At 47.8% G+C, this 17,373-nt stretch overlaps 1 protein-coding gene across 2 annotated transcripts in view; it reads left to right on the top strand.

Moving 5' to 3' along the window:
* The first annotated feature begins 8,088 nt into the window (after positions 1-8,088).
* Positions 8,089-17,373, top strand: part of Mtarc2 (mitochondrial amidoxime reducing component 2) — a 31,335-nt gene continuing 22,050 nt past the window's right edge. The window contains exons 1-2 of one of the 2 annotated variants that reach the window (XM_021635792.2): positions 8,089-8,446; positions 13,431-13,604. In XM_021635792.2, coding sequence (XP_021491467.1) covers positions 8,175-8,446; positions 13,431-13,604 — 446 coding nt within the window. In that variant the 5' untranslated portion in view covers positions 8,089-8,174. The remainder of the gene's footprint in view (positions 8,447-13,430; positions 13,605-17,373) is intronic. The other variant, XM_060364879.1, reaches the window with a different exon arrangement.

Below are 17,373 nucleotides of genomic sequence, written 5' to 3'. Positions count from 1 at the left end.
TGATTTTCTCTGAGAATGGACAGGGCACGGGAGCTGTGTTAGCTAAGGTTAGTGTCTTTAGGGCCAAAGCACTGTAGACATTGCATGGTTAGACTTTCCCCTCTAACAGGATCAAAGGCAGACTCCGGACTTCTCCGCCCCTCTTCTTGGTGGCTCTCCCCAGCTTCCTTCCCCACAAAGCAACTGGTGGCTCTTCAAACTGGAGCTCCTACCTTGTCCCATGTCAAACTGTCAAACTGTTAAACTCAAGGTGTGATCTTTGTAACCATGATCATCGTTTTAGGTCAGATTCTTAATGACACCATTAAACATAGAGGTGATTGTGAAGTGAAAAAAAAATCCACTATGAATTAAAAGACCTCAACAATTTGGTTGCTTAAATGTTTTGCTGCACTGTGGGGGTAGTATAGGTGAACATGGCTGCTTTCTTAAAAATTAATATTGTGGAGGGCTGGAGAGACGGTCCAGTGGGTAAAAGCACTGGCTGCCCTTCCAGAGCACCCAGGTTCAAGTCCCAGCACCTGTATGGCAGCTCACAGCTGTCTGTAACTTCAGCCCCAGATGATCCAACACCCTTATACAAGCAGGCAAAACACCAATGCACATAAAAATAAATAATTAAAAAATTAGCTTTGTATTTACCAAAGTTTCAAATTCAAAAAACTAGAGCCTGTGAGGTAGACTGTACCATCACTGCTACAGACTGATGCTCTGGAACACAGGGAGCTTGCCTGAAGCCAAATGCTCAGTGAGCAAACACTCCCTCGCTCTCTTCTTTCTCTCCCCATCATATAAACAAAAAGAAAAGCAGACAGGTGACTATCAACCTTCTAGCAGCTACCACTGCAAACAAAGATGAGAGATCTGCAAAGGTGACTGCCCTGGGGATTCTCTGTTCCAAAGTTACTGGGACAGGGGGGTCCTGGCAGAGCAGATAATGGGCAATGGCAGGCTCAGAAAGCAGAGATGTCATTCACCATCGAAGAGCTCAGCAACAGCCTAGATGTGAGAAATCCAGCATCTATGGCTGATGTCTTAGTAGTGTGCCCCATCTCTTTACATCCCGGGCAACGGAAGCTCAGAAGGTTCAAGTTATCTGTCGGGAGAGCTGTTTGGTCTTGGAGATCTCACAGATGTCTTATGCTCAACAACAGGGCTCACCAGCTTTCTCTCCCAGACCAGCTCCTTCTCTTAGGCTCTCAGTCTCAGAGTGTGGCTCACCCACACCGGTTCCTGACTGCTGTGTTGAGGAGCTGGGAGCCACCACTTCCTGCTACTTCCATCTCCCGACTATGTTACCTAGTTCAAGACTATCCTCAGTGTTATCCATGATTTGGGGATGACTTCAGCTGCAGTTGGAGATTTGGGTCTTATTCAATCATTCCTTCCTAGAGCAGTCATGTGACCTTCCCAACACCGCTCTGGCCATGCTTTCCAGGCATCAACCTATTAAGCAGAGACAAGCTACATTTCCTTCTGCCCTCACTTTCCTCTTCTTATCACATGCACTGGGAATTCTGAAGAAGGACGAGCCGAGCAAAGGGTGTTTGCCTGACCATGTCTCACTTTTACTCCTTCATCTTCTTCAGGTTGTTACTTGTGCTGTTTTTATTGTACAAAATTCCTTCCTCTTCCCCCCACGCCACCCCACTCCTTTTGAAGCTTACATCACAGTTTAAAAGCTCTGTCTTGGGCTGAAGAGGTGGCTCCATGGGTAAAGCGTTTGCCATGGAAGTGTGTGGACCTTCGTTTGGATCCTTGGAACCCACATAAAGCCAGGTGTGGTAACATGAGTCTGTAATACCAGCTGCCATGGTGAAATGTAAGGTGGAGAGAAGAGAATCACCAAAACCTGTAGGGCCTGTTAGCCTGGCCTACATAGTGATGAACAAGAGACCCTGTCTCAAGGTGGATAGTCGAGGCTGTCCTTGGACCTGCACACTCATATTGTGGCACACCCACACACACACACACACACCCTCTGAGAATGGAAACATCCTGGATTTATCTGTCACTGTCCGATGGTCTTGCAGGTCACTCAGATGGACAGGCAGCTTCATCTAAACTTTAAGAGTAAGGACAAAAGCTGGTGAATTGTAATGCAAGTTTTGGTTTCTTTAAAAATTCAGTTATGTTGTGTAAATGTGTGTGTGTGTGTGTGTGTGTGTGTGTGTGTTGTTGTTGTTTGTTTTAATCCCAAGCATGGGATTTTAGTTTGGGCTTTAATTTGTCCACAGCTGATAATTGCTTCCTGAGGGGGGGGGGGGTGTCTTTTCCAGCTGGTAATGGCCTGCCTCCTGCAGCACAGAGAGGTCTATGAGGGATATAAATAGGAGAGCCCAGAGAGAGAAAGTGTAGCCTGTGTCGGGTGGCAGATTGGAGAGAAGAGAGATGCTTTGTGGCACAGAAGTTTGGAGGAGAGCAATGGAGGAGAACACTTGCTGCTTTTGCAAGATTTGGTGTAGCCCTAAAAGAACCCATCTCTAAACAGCCAGGAGAAGTAAAGGGGCCTGCGCCCCCTCTCCCCACCAACCTTCTCTTTCCTACCTGGGGTTGGGGGGTTGAAAGGGAGAGGCTTTAAGGAACCCCAAATAAAATAGAGTTTAAAAATGAGTGCATCAGTGAAGAGTGAAGGCACATATGGAAAGGAACAGATAAGTGAAAGAGACACAGAGCTGGCTCCCTAAGAGCACTGGGATGTTCTTAGAGGATTTAGGTTCAGTTTCCAGCATCCACATGGTGACTCACAACCACTCGTAACTTCAGTTCCAGGACACTGGTGTCTTCTTCTGTTCTCTTCAGGTGCCAAGCCTGCATGTGGTACACACATACAAACAGGCAAGCACCCAGACACATAAAACACAAATAAATAACTATTATTTTATTTTTCCAGGCATCATGGCTTACAGCTTTAATTCTGCCACTCGGGAGGCAGAGGCAGGCAGGTCTCTGTAAACCGGAGACCACCCTGGTCTACCCAGTGAGTTCCAGGTCAGCTAGGGCTACCCAGTGAGACTTATATCATTTTTTCTTGTTTGTTTTAAATAAAGAGACACTTCCCTCTCAGGAGACCCATCCCCAGTGTGGACCCTAGCTTTGTAGGCACAGAGCTCTGACAGAGGCTTGTGGGCAGGGAGGGCTTTGACTCTCTCAGGACTGGGACACGGGAGAGTAAGGCAGTGAGGCCTGGAAGGCCCTGGGAAAACCTCATAAAATTAGCGAATGAAAAGAAGCAGGTAGAATGACCTCCCATCTCCAACTAAGCCCTCTCATTCCACCCTCTAGAAAAGCAGTTCTCAACCTGTGCACTGAGACCTCTTTAAGCGTGAAAAGACCCTTTCACAGGGGTTGCATATCAGATATCCTGCATATCAGATTATAATTCATTACATTTCAAAGCAGTATGAAATATTGCATTACAATTCATAACACTAGCAAAATTACAGTTATGAACTTGCAATTAAATAATTTTATGGTTGTGTAGAAAGTTAATTAATTATTTTGTATATATTAACTAATACAGGAAATTATTATGGCAGCAGTTATTCATAAACCAGATATTCTCCAAAAAAAACCAAACAAACAGAAAGTTGTTAGATTTATAATAGGCCTTAAAGCAGTAGAGCTGGGCTATCTCTAAGCTATCTTGTCTGCTTCCCATCCAAAATCCCAAATTCTTGCACATGTTCCATTTGGGCTGCTTCTGCTCCATCAGACCCGTCTTCAGAGCAAGCTGCTCTTGGCCACGTGCTCCTGGTTACCCCACAGGGACTTCCTGTCTCCTCTCTGTCTCTGTTTTCTTCCTTTTCTCATTGTGGTTCCCCTGAGACCCCAGAACCTTAACTTCACCTACCTTCTTCTGCCCCGCCCGGGCTATTAGCAACTTTATTAATCAATCAGGAATAATTGGGAAGCATTCCTTACATCACACAGATGCAGGAGATGGTTCAACATCCATAACAAGGTCTGTGGCAGGGCGGTAACCAGATCTCAGGGCACTGAACTCAGCATCTGAAAACACAGTGCACAAGATTCTTCTCCAACATCAGAGGGCCTCTGATGCCCTCTTCTGGCATGCAGGTGTACATACAGATAGAGCATTCGTATACATAATAAATAAATAAATAAATAAATAAATCTTAAAAATATTTAAAGAAATTCTCAAAACAAATTTAAATTTAAACATGTAACAAATGTACAATTTAAAAATACACTAAGCATGGAAATGAGAATTCCAAAAATCCAAAAGTGATTTTTCTGAGTGCTATTTAGTTATTAAATGATTGTGAATATATCCAGAGGTATAAATCACTCTATATCTAAAATCTGCACTTAGTGTCAGGTCTCAAATCAATTCTTACTTTAGCCTGAGTTTGACAGAATTGTGACAATATTGAACACAAATCATTTTATATATTGATTTTTCTAATCCACACAATTCTAAGTGACCATGACAGAATACAAATGTCTTTCTGTGTAGTTAGGCTCATGAAACCTCCTTAATAGCTATCTACTTTAGAGCTATCTATTCTGGGTCTCTGATCCTATGTGTCTTATTAATGCCAGGAAATTTCTTTCAAATCAAGTGTAAAATATGCTCGGAATCAACTGGCTTGAGGGCTGTAAATAATTAAAATGAGACAGAGATGAGGGGGCAGAGATAGAAGTTTTATACCTAGCTAGCACGACCTGCACCAAGTCCTGCATGAGCGCCCTTTGTTCTAGTGTGTTCTAGTTTCTAGGCACAGGATACTTCTAAAGGGTGATGCTGGTGTGGGGCACTGGAGGAAACACATCGGGCAGCAGGGACTCACATGTCACCCACAGCCAAGAGCAGAGCGAGATGGATGCATGGGCACTTCCTGTTCAACTGACATCCTCTACTCTTCTGTAACTGAGGATCTCGCCCATGAAACGATGACACACATAGAGTTGGTCTTCCCTCAGTGAATACAAGCAAGGAAAACCCTCACAGATATTCCCACAAGCAAACCTAATCCAGCTAAGTCCTCACTGAGATCAACCAAATTGTGGTCATAGATTGTGACAAGTTGAAAAAAACTAACCGTTACACAAGTATCTCTGTCCAACTACCTGAACCCCTAGAGAGAGAAATGTACACACAACCAGCTATCAGCTGACACCACATTTACACACATGCACAGCACAGTGCACACACACACACACACTGTTTAAAAATAAACCCAGGAGTGTTTGCCAATGAGCATCAAGAGAAGGTATGAGGACTGAGGAGGCCAATGCGGGAGGCTCAGGACCAGCTTGGCTGTTTCCTGTTCACAAGAAAAAGCAAAGGGGAGCAGGATGTGGTAGCACACACCAGTAAGCCCAGCACTTGAGAGGAGAAATCAAGAGGATTCAGGGTATCTTGGACTATAGAATGAGACCCTATCTCAAAAACAAACAACAAATAAAACAAGTGGAGTGTGTGTGTGTGTGTGTGTGTGTGTGTGTGTGTAGAGATGGTTTAGCATGTAAGGGTGAATACTCCTCTTTCACCAGAAGCAAGCTCAGTTTCCCTAGCAATGGTGTTGGGTGCATCACAGTGGCCCATTACTCCAGTCCAGGAAGTGTGATACCCTCTTCCAGCCTTCAAGGACACCTGCGCACATGTGTCATACACAGACACACAGATGCACATACATTTAAACAAACGTCTTTTAAAGGAAGAGAAAAAAGCACAAGGGAGCCCTCTGCTGTTTTCCCTTCCCTCCTAGTTCCCTCTCAAGCCATAGGGTGAGCCTTTCCAGCGGGTGGGGTGGCTTAGCCCTACTTGGGAGGTGTCTACCGAGGGCCTCCTCAAGAGGCCTTGAACAGACTGGGTCACAATGTAAGGGGTCATCGTTTGAAAAATAAACAAACAAACTCCCATCTTACCTAAGAAAGTCTGGTCGTACCCCAGTAGTTTGCTTGAATGAAGCTTTTTAAAAATAATGGCAGACAAGCTCGACAGTGGTGGTGCAAGTGAAAGAATCAGACTAACTTTGTAACCTATGTTTCTTTTAATTGCCTTATAACTTATATTTACAAGTTTTAGGCCCATGTTAATTAAAGCCTCTTAGTGCTTCTCCAGAGAACCGAGGAATGTAAAAGTTCCTGACATTAGCCATCTGTGAGGGCAGAGATAAGGAAGAGAACAAGCAGAGATCTCTTTGGAAACTGGGCCAAATGGCCCCAATCCTTCTCCTGACCTTTGATCCAAAGCCTGTAACCCCCACTCCTCAGAACAGACATGGGATGAGTTAATCACCCTCCCACATTTAACTGTGGATGGCAGGAAATTCCAAACTGACTTGACGATCAGATATTTACGACAGGGCTGACTGGAGCTAAGGGTGACCAGAACTGACCAATTATTTTAAAAGTTAAACACTTCATCCAACCCTAAATCGCCAAGAAGGCAACCCCAGGAGATTCCCGCCTTGTGTCTTTTAAAAACCCAAAGTCTTTGTCTCCCAGTGCCATTCCTAGCTGACCAGCAGGGGTGACCCCATTGTGCAATGGTCAAGAAGAGTCTCTTGCGTTTTTGCATTGATGGATGATTAGTTTCCTGAGTTCTCTTCATACCTTCTTATATTTAGGCTCTTGCTGGGCCTAACACAAGATTTTGATCCTAGCATTCAGGAGGCAGAGGCAGGTGGGTCTCTGAGCTCAAGGCCAGCCTGGTTGACAGAGAGAGTTCCAAGACAGCCAAGGCTACACAGAGAAGCCCTGGGATGAAGAAACAATAAATAAATAAATAGATTAAAAATATAAAGTAAAATAAAGGCAGACACTAGCATGGCTTTTATTCATCAGGTAACTACCCACAGGGGCCAATGAGCTGAGGTCGGTTCTGATTTGGACAAAGGTCATCGGGCTTTTCAGGGGGAAAGTGAAGAGGAGTGTTACAGTGGGCTCTTAGTCTCGTGGATTAAAAAACAAAAACAAAAACACAAACAAACACCCCGCCCAGTGTCACCTATCAGGAGCAAAAGATGACAAAGGAGTTCTCAGTACAAACACACTTGCCCTGCTAGCTGCCAGTTACAGAGGTTGGGGCTCTGTCCAGTCTATCCTCTGGGCAGAGCTTGTGGTCTCTGATGATAGTCCAAGCCACAGAAAATTCTAAGTTCTTAGATTTAAATTTTTTTTTTTTTTTTTTTTTTTTTAGGAGTCTGGGTGTTCTGCCTGCATGTATTCCTAAGCACCAGCAGTGCTCCCGATATCTGCAGGGCTCAGAAGAGGGTGAGGGGTCCCCTGGAAGTGGAATTGCAGACCGCTGTGAGCTGCTATGTAAGTACTGGGAGCCCAACCGGGTCCTCTGCTAGAGCAGCCAGTGCTCTTAACTGCTGAGATCCTCATTTTAATTATTTCCCACTCCACCACCCTTTTCCCCTCCCCTCTCCGTGTGTGTGTGTGTGTGTGTGTGTGTGTGTGACTCGGTCCCCTCCCTCCTGCCACACGGTTCTCAGGGGGTTGGCAGCCCGGACCTTTACCCCTGAACCCCTTTCAACTAGTGAGTTAATCATTGATGTTTCTGAGACACGGTCTATCATAATTTACGATAGTCTTGAACTTGAAGCTACCTCCTTGCCAAAGCCAGACTTTTAAATCCTGTTTAGAAAGATGCCTAAGAAAAGTCGGCCGGGTCCTACATCCTGGCCTCAGCCACGGCAAGCGGTTAGGTTCTTCTGACAGCCTTTCCTTTGCCCAGGCTGTCCTAACTGGCTAGTGTGCCCGTGACGCCAGGTCACGCTGGCTAGAAGCCTCTCCAAGCCGAGCGTTCAAGACGGTTGCGCGATCTTCCAGCGACTTGCCCCACAGTTGTTCCCACGAAGCTTCCATTCCTCCATCCAGCTTCGTTTCAGGGCAATTTCCCGCGCAACTGAGTGCGCTCCTTTTAGAAGCAAAAGGGGGAAAGGGTGCAGCAGGCTGAAGGCCACATGGCGCGGGGAAGGGTTGCGTTAAAGCGGGACAAAGGCAAAGTAACAGAAAAGTGACCACCCCAGGGCAGCCACCCGCGATGGGCGTGGGCCTAGCTCGGCCACCTCCGGGGCAGAAGTTTGACAAGCTGTGCGGCTGCGCATGCGCCAGTTCTGGCTCCTCCCACGTGTCCTTAAGCCCCGCCTCGCCCTAGCCGGCAGGGAGCCCAGGCCTGTGCAGGGTGTTTTAACATGGGTGCCTCCAGCTCCTCGGCTCTGGCTCGCCTGGGCCTCCCCGGGAAGCCGCGGTCCACCTGGCTCGGTGTCGCCGCGCTGGGACTGGCCGCGGTGGCCCTGGGGACCGTGGCCTGGCGTCGCGTGCGTCCCCGGCGGCGCCGGCGGCTGCAGCAGGTGGGCACGGTGTCGAAGGTCTGGATCTACCCGATCAAGTCCTGCAAGGGGGTGTCGGTGTGCGAGACGGAGTGCACCGACATGGGGCTGCGCTGCGGTAAAGTGCGCGACAGGTACCGGGTGCAGACAGGCAGGGGCGAGGGAGGTGGGGCCTTGCCTTTCCCGGCTTGGAAGTGTAAGAACCTGGGACCTCTCCGTGAGTGCAAACTTTGTGAGCTGGAATCTGGTGGAAGTCGAGAGAGGAGTTCTGCTCTGCAAACTGTGTTCTCCCCAAACCAGGAGAGTCAAGGGTTCGTTGCGTCTGGGAAACACGCACACACATACCGGGAAGAGCTGCCACCCCTTGTAACACCGGGCGCATTTGTGAGCAGGTTCAAGTTGAAATCGTAGTTTGCAAGTTCAAAAATGGCAGTGGGGAGGCCTTCCGGGAGGGGAATTTTAGCTTTACAGTTTGCAGGTTTCTTCGAGTGCAGCAGAGCGCCCCGATTTGGGCTCCCACCCCTCTCAGCCTAGGTGACTGCTCAGCTAACGGAGAACCGAGGTTTGGAACCTGAATTTCGGGGGCTGTCGACCTTTCATCTTTTAGCTGCGAAGCCCATGTTTCTGGCTAAAGTAGTTTTGGAAAAGTGGATTGGGGTAGTCCTGGACCCCTGGACGAGGGATCCCTGTCAAGGGTCTCCTAACTGTAGGATGCTAGAAATACAAAGAGCCTTTGGCTGAATGTTTTCAGGAACATTGGGGCCTTCTTTTCCTCTAGTTCTGGTGACCACTTTAATGAGTAAGGAGCAGAATCACATGGTTCTCCGGGAGTGGGTCGGAGGCTAGTCACAGACTGGGGTGTAAAATAATAATAGAATGAAGAAAAAAAAGCAGACAGTGTTGGTCCTGTACAGAACAAATTTATAGATCAGGAAGCAGGCTCAGCCAGACTGGGTGAGAACTCTGCTGAAGGAGAGCGAGCCTGGGCCTGCATCAAGTCCAGCTGTTACAGAGGCTGAGGAAAGCCCAGGTCAAGAGGGAAAGCCGAGGGCATGGGCGTTTCTCAAACCTTGAAAGGTGCTGTTAGCGTTAGGAGAGTTGTTCCCTGAGGAGGGTTCAATGTACCCTGCCTCTGCAGCTCCCCACAGCCAGTTCGATTTTTATGTTATCATGGGGAATGCCTGCACCCTTCTCTTACAGGTGGGTGGGCCTCTCCAGGCCCAGCACACAGACTTCATTCTTCTGATTAGAGTGTCGTCTTCTGTGGCAAACGTGGTAGTTGTGCCTGGACAGAGGAGGGAGTTTTCAGTTGGTCGTTTGAGGAACCTCGTAGCAGAGGCCATCTGCTGCCCAGTAGTCATCCCAGGATGTGTGTGAGAAATGTGGGCTCCCGATGCATTGGAAAACATCATCTTAAGTGTGTCTTAGGTGTGGGCTCTGCAGCTCATGGGATTTTCCATTCCTCGACTCAGCCTAGATTTCTAATGCTGCAAGGTTTTGTTTGTTTTAAGTTTCCAGTTCCTGAGGGACTGGGGATGTAGCTCAGTTGATAGGAGAGTGCTGGCCTACTGAGCAAGGAGCTGGATTTTATCCTCTAGCACTTACGTGAGGCACGGTGGCCAGGCCAGTAATCTCCACACAGGATCAGAAATTCAAGGTCATTCCCTGGTCAAGAGTTCCAGGCCAGCCTGGGCTACATGAAAACTTACCTATATACTGAAATAAAAAATACTATTATTTCTTGAGAGTCCCATCCCTGTCCAAATGAATGCAAATCACCAAAGATGAAGGACGTTGAAGTCCTCCCCAGGGGACTGTTCTGCTGGAACCAAAGGGCTTTATATGAGACCATTGTGAGGAGTTGCTTAGAGCTTACCAAAGTGTGAAGGATAAGAACTTGTGCATGAGGCTGGAAAGACCGTTGGTACCTGGTGCTGGGTATTGTCCAAAACACAGGAGGGGCTGAAGCTGACCGGAAGAGGAGGACACTTGCTGCTTTCCTTCCCACTGACTCAGATCATCAGAGAATGTTGTGTTCATCATTAAGATGATCATGGCTTGGCTGTAGATACTGCTAGTGTAGAAAAAAAAATGTGTCCTTTGCCCCTGCTTTTCTGCTTCCTGGGGAATCAATAAAACAAATAGAACTGTATCATTTCTCTTGTTTGGAGCAATAAAGTCTTTGTTTTTTTCCTTCCTTCCTTCCTTCCTTCCTTCCTTCCTTCCTTCCTTCCTTCTTTAAATAGAGGATCTCACAATGTAGTCCTGGCTGGCCTGAACTTACTATGTAGTAAGGCTGGCCTTGAACTCACAGGGATCCGCCTGTCTCTGCTTCCCAAGTGCTGGGATTACACAGGCTTTCACCTACGTGCTCTGCATGAGCGATGCACACTTATGATGATGATGATGATGTGGCCCGGGGTGGAGGGAAAGGCAGTGAAGTGATGTATGGGAGACACCGGGGTAAACCCTGTCCTGTAAGTTAGCCCATCTGAGGTTGGTTTTGTGGGCTGGATATGAATGTCACCATCCCATGGACCTCAGAAGGCAGTATTGGACAGGATGAGGATGTCACCTGGGGCCAAACCCAGCCTGCTCTAGGGGTTTGAATCCAGATCTAGGCGACTCCAGTCCACACTCTTTCAGTGAAACAGGAATGTAAGAACTTGCACAGGAGCAGAAGACCTTGAACAGAAACATTTAACCTCTTTCAGCCTCTGTTTGTTTTTTGAGACAGATATCAAGCCCTGTCTGTCCTGTACTCACTCTGTAGACCAGACTGGCCTGGAACTCACAGAGATCCACCTGCCTCTGCCTCCTGAGTGCTGGGATTAAAGGCATGCACCACCACATCGGGCTTCTGGCTCCTGGCCTCAGTTTTGTTGCTCTATTTAGCAAAGGTAATTAGTATTCAGAAGCAGGCCTGCCACCAGCCAGGACTGTTTAATGGCTGTTGTTTTTTGTCCGAGAGTCAGTACACACCATTGGTATTTTTGGAGGGCAGGCAAAGAGCTCCTTTGCTTAATCTCTGTGGAGTTTTTCCTCTGCATGGCCCTTTCCTCCAACTGCTGGAGGTGTTGTGCTAGCTCCCCACAGAGCTATTTGAGTTTGGCCTTGGCCCAGCTCCTGAGCTGTGAAGTGTTTGAGGTCCTCCTAGAAGACAGTAATATAGGCTGCCTGCTGTGGGAGTGGCTTCCTTCCTTGACCTCTCATAACTGTCCTTAAGCAGTCACTCCTGACTTGATCACCAGCTCTGTCCACACCCTGCTCCGAAGCCAGCTATTTCTGCTGCACAAATTTATCATCGGTCGATAAAGGGAGCCCCTCATGATTATTCCCCTTTCCCACATTTCCCTTCCCTGCTCCTCTTTCAGGCTTAGTCCTGCCTGCTTCCACCCTCCCCCACCTCAACCCTGCTGGCTAGTTTTTAACTTGAATGAGACTTTTCATTTGCCCTGGGCACCGCCTCACTGTTACATTGGCCAGTCCAGGGCCCTGTTGTTTGCTGTGGGGATTCTGAGCTCTGGGTGCTGACCCTGGTCCACCTGCCACCTGCTTGTGCTTTGCTGTAAACTCAGGGTGCTGACTCTTATTGCTGGTCAAGATGAAGTAATTATGAAAACCCATTCTCTAGGTGTGTCCTCTAAGCAGAACAAAGCAGGTCATTTGTTCATGGGGAATTATTTACATGCACAAGATAAACCTATATTCTGAGGGTTGATAGAGTGATGAGGTGGATGAGATTTGTTATGCAAGGTTGTGCTCAGCTAGCACCCCTCCTTAGTTAATTGTTTTTGTTGTTGAGACAAGTACCTGACAAGAAGCAAATTAAGGAAAGAAGGGTTTATGGCAGGGTTGTGAGAGAGCTGGTCACATGGGGTCTATAAGTCAGGAGGCACAGGGAGATGAAGGCTGATGCTCAGCTAGCACCATCCTTGGTATCTGGTAGAGAACCCCCAGCCCGTGGGATGACGCTGCCCATATTTAGGGTGAGTCTTTGCACCTCAGTTAGCCCAGAGACCAGTCCAGATCCTGTTGGCCCTTAGACGTTACAGCAGCCTGTGAACCTTTTATCAGTTTTTGTGCAGCCCCAAGGTTGAATTCTCTTGCTTGTTGCCTTTTGCCTTCTCACTTGCAATAATGATCAGGAAGCTGCTAAGTGTTCCCTCCCATTTGTAACCTCAGCAGTTAGTTCCTTGCATGTCATTACATGGTGGCCTAGGCTAAAGTGTGTGTGGGGGGGCTGCCAGCCGTAGAGGGGCTGTTCTGGGTGAGTGGGAGCTGAGAAGTGTTAGGTTTCAAATCCGGGACCGCAGGCTGCCTATTTAACACATCAACACATCAAGGCAGATTTGGCTCCCAGGTCCTCCCTGTCCCTCAGTCCCTACCGTTACAGGGTCCTTCTGCTTCTGCCTCCACCAAAGTTCTTTTGCCCACGAGCTGGACTGCCCTTCCCCCCAGCTGCCCTTCCCTGTAGAGTCAACCATTTTGGTTCTGCTCTCTTTGGGCCTCCTGGGCCCTGCCCCTGGCTCCCTTCTTTGCCCTCTCCCTTCTCTTGTCCACCTCTCCACATGGCCCAGCTCAGTCAGGGTCATGTCCACTCTGGACACTCTCCCAGATGTTCCTGCCTCTGGTTATGTCTCCTTGTCCTCCACCATGTGTAGGAGCAGTCATGTCCTTTCTTTTTTATTTCATTTTCTCATTCATGAAGATTCAGCCCAGAGAAGGACTTGATAACCAGAGGGATGAGGTGTCTGGCTGGGTACATACCAAGTCTTGTCTGGGGATGGGGCATGCTGGGAGTTAAAAGCTTAGGTGATGCTTTAGCCGGAGCAGGATGTCTTAGTCTATTTTCTTTGACTGTAAAAGTACATTTGAGATTCAGTTACAAATGAGGGTAGGAACAGACACTGGCATCTGACAAGGGCTTCTTGCTGCATCTTACGGTGCTAAATAGCAGCACATGAGTGCTAGAGAGCTCCTTTTGGGGACAACTTTTGGACCAAAAGGATCTGGCCAGACCTGTGCGCTAGGATGGGCATATGGTTCTGAGGTGAGGGAGAGCTAAAGGAAGGGTTTGAGCGAGGAAGATGATTTGAGGGTGCACTCTCTCTGCAGGTTTTGGATGGTGGTTAAGGAAGATGGACACATGGTCACCGCTCGCCAGGAGCCGCGCCTTGTGCTGGTCTCCATCACCTTGGAGAACAATTACCTGACCCTTGAAGCTCCAGAAATGGACCCGGTGGTTTTGCCTATCAAGCTGCCTTCTTCGAATAAGATCTACGACTGCAGGTGCTCTGCTGGGGGAGGTGGGGAAACCCCAACAGACCTGATTTTTCCTTGCATTTGTTACAGTTTATGTCAGAACTGTGAATGATGAAATCAGGAAATACTGAGGAGGGGTTAGTCTGTAGGATGGGACTCAAGTGTGAGTGCCTGTCACGAGTTCCCAGGAATAGCTTTTATTTTTATTTTATTTTACTTTTGAGATGGGGTCTGACATCCCAGACTGACCTCCAATTTGTTATGGAACTAAGGATGACATTGAGCTTTTGATCATTGTGCCTTCACCCCCCTGAGTGCCGGGATTACAGGCCTCTACAGCCGGGCTCAGTGTGTGGTGACTCAGGGTTCGAGTCTCTCCAACTGAGCAACAGCCTCAGGATTAGTTTTAATCAGGGATGCTTAAGAGTTGCAGTTGAAAAACTGTCATAAAGGTAAAACCATCCCTGCATTGATGGGCTCTTAGAAGTAGGTAGAGCTCCCACACTGGGAAGCCTCAGGGCTGGCAGAGACCATGTGAGGAAGCCTTCGATTGGGTTTCTGCAGTGAAGAGAAAAGGCGAGTTCAGGGTGGCTAGTTAGAATTACTTCAGCAGGCCCCAGGACATAGCAGCTCTGTGGCATTATAGTCCTGGCGCCTGCTCCCTGTTGGTAAGGACTCAATAAAGGAAAGTTTGCAAGGTGGGAATGTGGTGCAGGCCTGTAAACCCAGCGCTTGGGAGGGCAGAGGCAGCTGATCCCTGTGAGTTCAAGGCCAGCCTGGTCTACAGAGCAAGTCCAGGACAGCCAAGGCTACACAGAGAAACCGTGTCTTAAAAAACAAAAACAAAAACCCAACAAAACCCAACAACGACTAAGTAGAGTTTGCAAGTCATGCCTGCGTGTGGCAAAGACTATTATTGTCTCTAGGGAGGAGCTGGCCGCAGGAGGGGCCATCCCTTCACCAAAGCCCCAGGATAGCAAAGCAGAAAGCATAGTTAGCACAAGTGTAAAGAGGACACAAGTGCCTACATTTAGGGGATGTGACCTTCCATTCGAACTGGAAAGGCCTTTAAATTATATTTATACATACATATACATATATATATTTAGTTATGTGCAGTGGGGGTGAGGTGCACACATGCAACAGCTTGGGTGTGGAGGTAAGAGGACAACATGCAAGAGTCAGTTCTGTCCTTCTGTGGGTTCTGGGCATTGCGTGCAGCTCTTCAGGTTGACAGCAACTGCCCTTTCTCACTGGCCTTGAGACAGTGCTGGGAGTTCAAGACAGTGGAAGTTACCGGTGGCCTGACCAGTTGATCGCAGAACTGGACAATGAGCACCCTGGAACTCTCCAGCCCCCCGAAGGCTGCGGCCGAGGTTGAGGACTTAGGGCAGTGCTGTGTGTTTGGGCAGGGGTGAGGTCTCAGGCTTTGGCATCCGTTTGTGTGTAGGTAGGTCCTCTTTCCATGACCCATGGCCTGCTGGGTCTTGCCTGCGTTTCTTTCTTTCTTATGTGTGTGTGTGTTTCCCCTTCCATTTTGCTGCTGAGGATTAAGACTGGGATATCTAGCTCTTTGATGTTGGCAAGTCACAGCAACTTTTAGGTGTTTGCTGTGGGATGATGCAATGTCATGGTAACAGGTGAGGTTTTGCTTTGAAGTTCTGGGATTAGAACCAGGGCTTTGCGTAGACTGAGCACTCTACCCTTGAGCTTTGCACTCCACTTGGCCCTCAACCAAGTTTTTGTTTTTATTTTTTCCCCCAGTGTCAGAGTCTCACTGTATATCTCTGGCTGGCTTGGAACTCTGTAGACCACGCCGGTCTCAAACTCAGAGATCTGCCTGCCTCCACCTCCTGAGTGCCAGGATTAAAGGCGTGCAATACCATGACTCAACCTAGCGTTTCAACCATGTCAGAACAGGTACTATCCAAAGGTGACTGGGCTCCTTCATGGAAGAGTCTCATCTTACATTTGTTCAGCGTGTCTGAGCTGAAATCTATCATTCTAAAGCAATACCTTGCTGAATATTGGCTAGTTGTCTTAGTAAGCCTATAAGTAAACATCTGTGGTTTCAATTTACATAGGAGGAAGCCAGACTTTGATGCCCCACTCCACCCCACAGAGAGGTGAGGGTAATGAGTGGGAAAGGGAGGGAACAAGAAGCAGGGAGTATGCTGGGAAGCTGGATTTGAGCCCATTCACCTTCTAGGCTTCTCTCATTGCCTGTGTGCAGGGAGGAGAAACAGTTTCCACAAATGACAGATTTTCAAGAGAAACATTGACCGCAGACAGTCCAATCCAAGTTTTATTTTTTTTAAAATAATTTGTTTATGTTTATTTTATGCACATTGGTGTTTTGCCTGCATGTACATCTCTGTGAGGGTGTCAGATCCCCTGGAACAGGAGTTACAGAGAGTTGTCAGCCTCTATGTGGATGCTGGGAATTGAACTTGGGTCCACTGGAAGAGCAGCCAGTGCTCTTAACTGCTGAACCATCTCTCCAGCCCCCAAGTTTTATTTCTTTATAACTGAAAAGGGAAAGCAAAGCCAGGTCACACAAGACATCGCTGGCTATGAGCTTCAGCTAGCTTTCAATGTTTGGGTGTTTTCTCACCCAACAATCAGTTCTCCAAGTCTAACGTCATCTACTTGGAGATAGCCTCAGAGCCCACAGGGTAAGGACTGGTCTCTTGAGACTCTCACTTCAGATGCTAGTGCAGGCCATAGCCTGAAACTCTGACCTGCTAACTGTGACTTGACGTGCCCATGGCCTCCTTCTTGAGTTTAATTCCTTAGAGAGCCTCACAGAATTCTGGAAACACCTCTGCCAGTTCTTACAAAGGGTACCCCAAGGCTAAAGAGGTGGGTGAGCAAAGTGTGGGGAGTGGAACTCCTGTGTAGCTTCTGATATGGTACCTTCTAGATACCATGTTCTGTGATAGCCATACTTTGGGTCTTAAATGAGTGAGTTTACTAAGTATATGTCAAGCCACAGTAAAAAGAATAAATAGCAAGAGATAAACAGATAGGCAGATAATAGCAAAACATCATCAAATCGTGTGCCCAATACATCCAGCAGAAATCTACTGGGGAAGCCCATTTAAGACAGCCAGCTGGAGTTCCCAATAGCGTCCCAGGCAGAGCAATGGGCCCCCAGGTGAAGCTTCCAAGCAAAAGATCAAATTGCCACATTCACAAAAGACATCTTCAAATCCGGTCTCACCATACTGGAGAACTCCGGGGAAGCTGAGCCTGTCAGCTGGAGTTCCCAGCTGAGCATGCTCTCTGTGGCTCAACTTCAGCCTTTCACATGCCTGCACCTTTATATGATGAGATAAACAACAGGAGGAGTTTATCTGTTGTGTTAAACTGTTGGAGGTGGTTTACCGTAGGCTGTTTTAAGGACACAGTGTTTCCCTTCTTGGACTATTTTATCATCGATGCCATAGACTGAAAGGGAAGCCCATTCCAGGCAATGAAATGGGTGAGGAGGCCCAGCTTGCTCCCAGAGCCAGCTTGTCAGTGAACTCAAACAACAGTGTGTGCTAAGCAATCTGGAAGTTCTTTGAACTCAGTCCTTTGGTTGATTATTACATAGATGTGATTGATAAAATAATTAGCTGTTGATCAGCTCAGTCTTCAGCCTCTGCCCCTTCCTTAAAGGTGTGTGTGTGTGTGTGGGTGTGTGGTACTAAAGTCCAGACCTCTGACCTTGGAGTGGGCTCCCCTGGCATTCAGTTCTTTAGGGAGTGGTTCATCTACTGTGTGGGGGCTGGGAACTGAACTTGGGTTTCAG

Source organism: Meriones unguiculatus, chromosome 11 (genome assembly GCF_030254825.1).
Source record: "Meriones unguiculatus strain TT.TT164.6M chromosome 11, Bangor_MerUng_6.1, whole genome shotgun sequence".
Taxonomy (NCBI): Eukaryota; Metazoa; Chordata; class Mammalia; order Rodentia; family Muridae; genus Meriones; species Meriones unguiculatus.
Note: the sequence above shows the minus strand (reverse complement) of the source record. Positions and strands in the feature narration are given on the sequence as shown.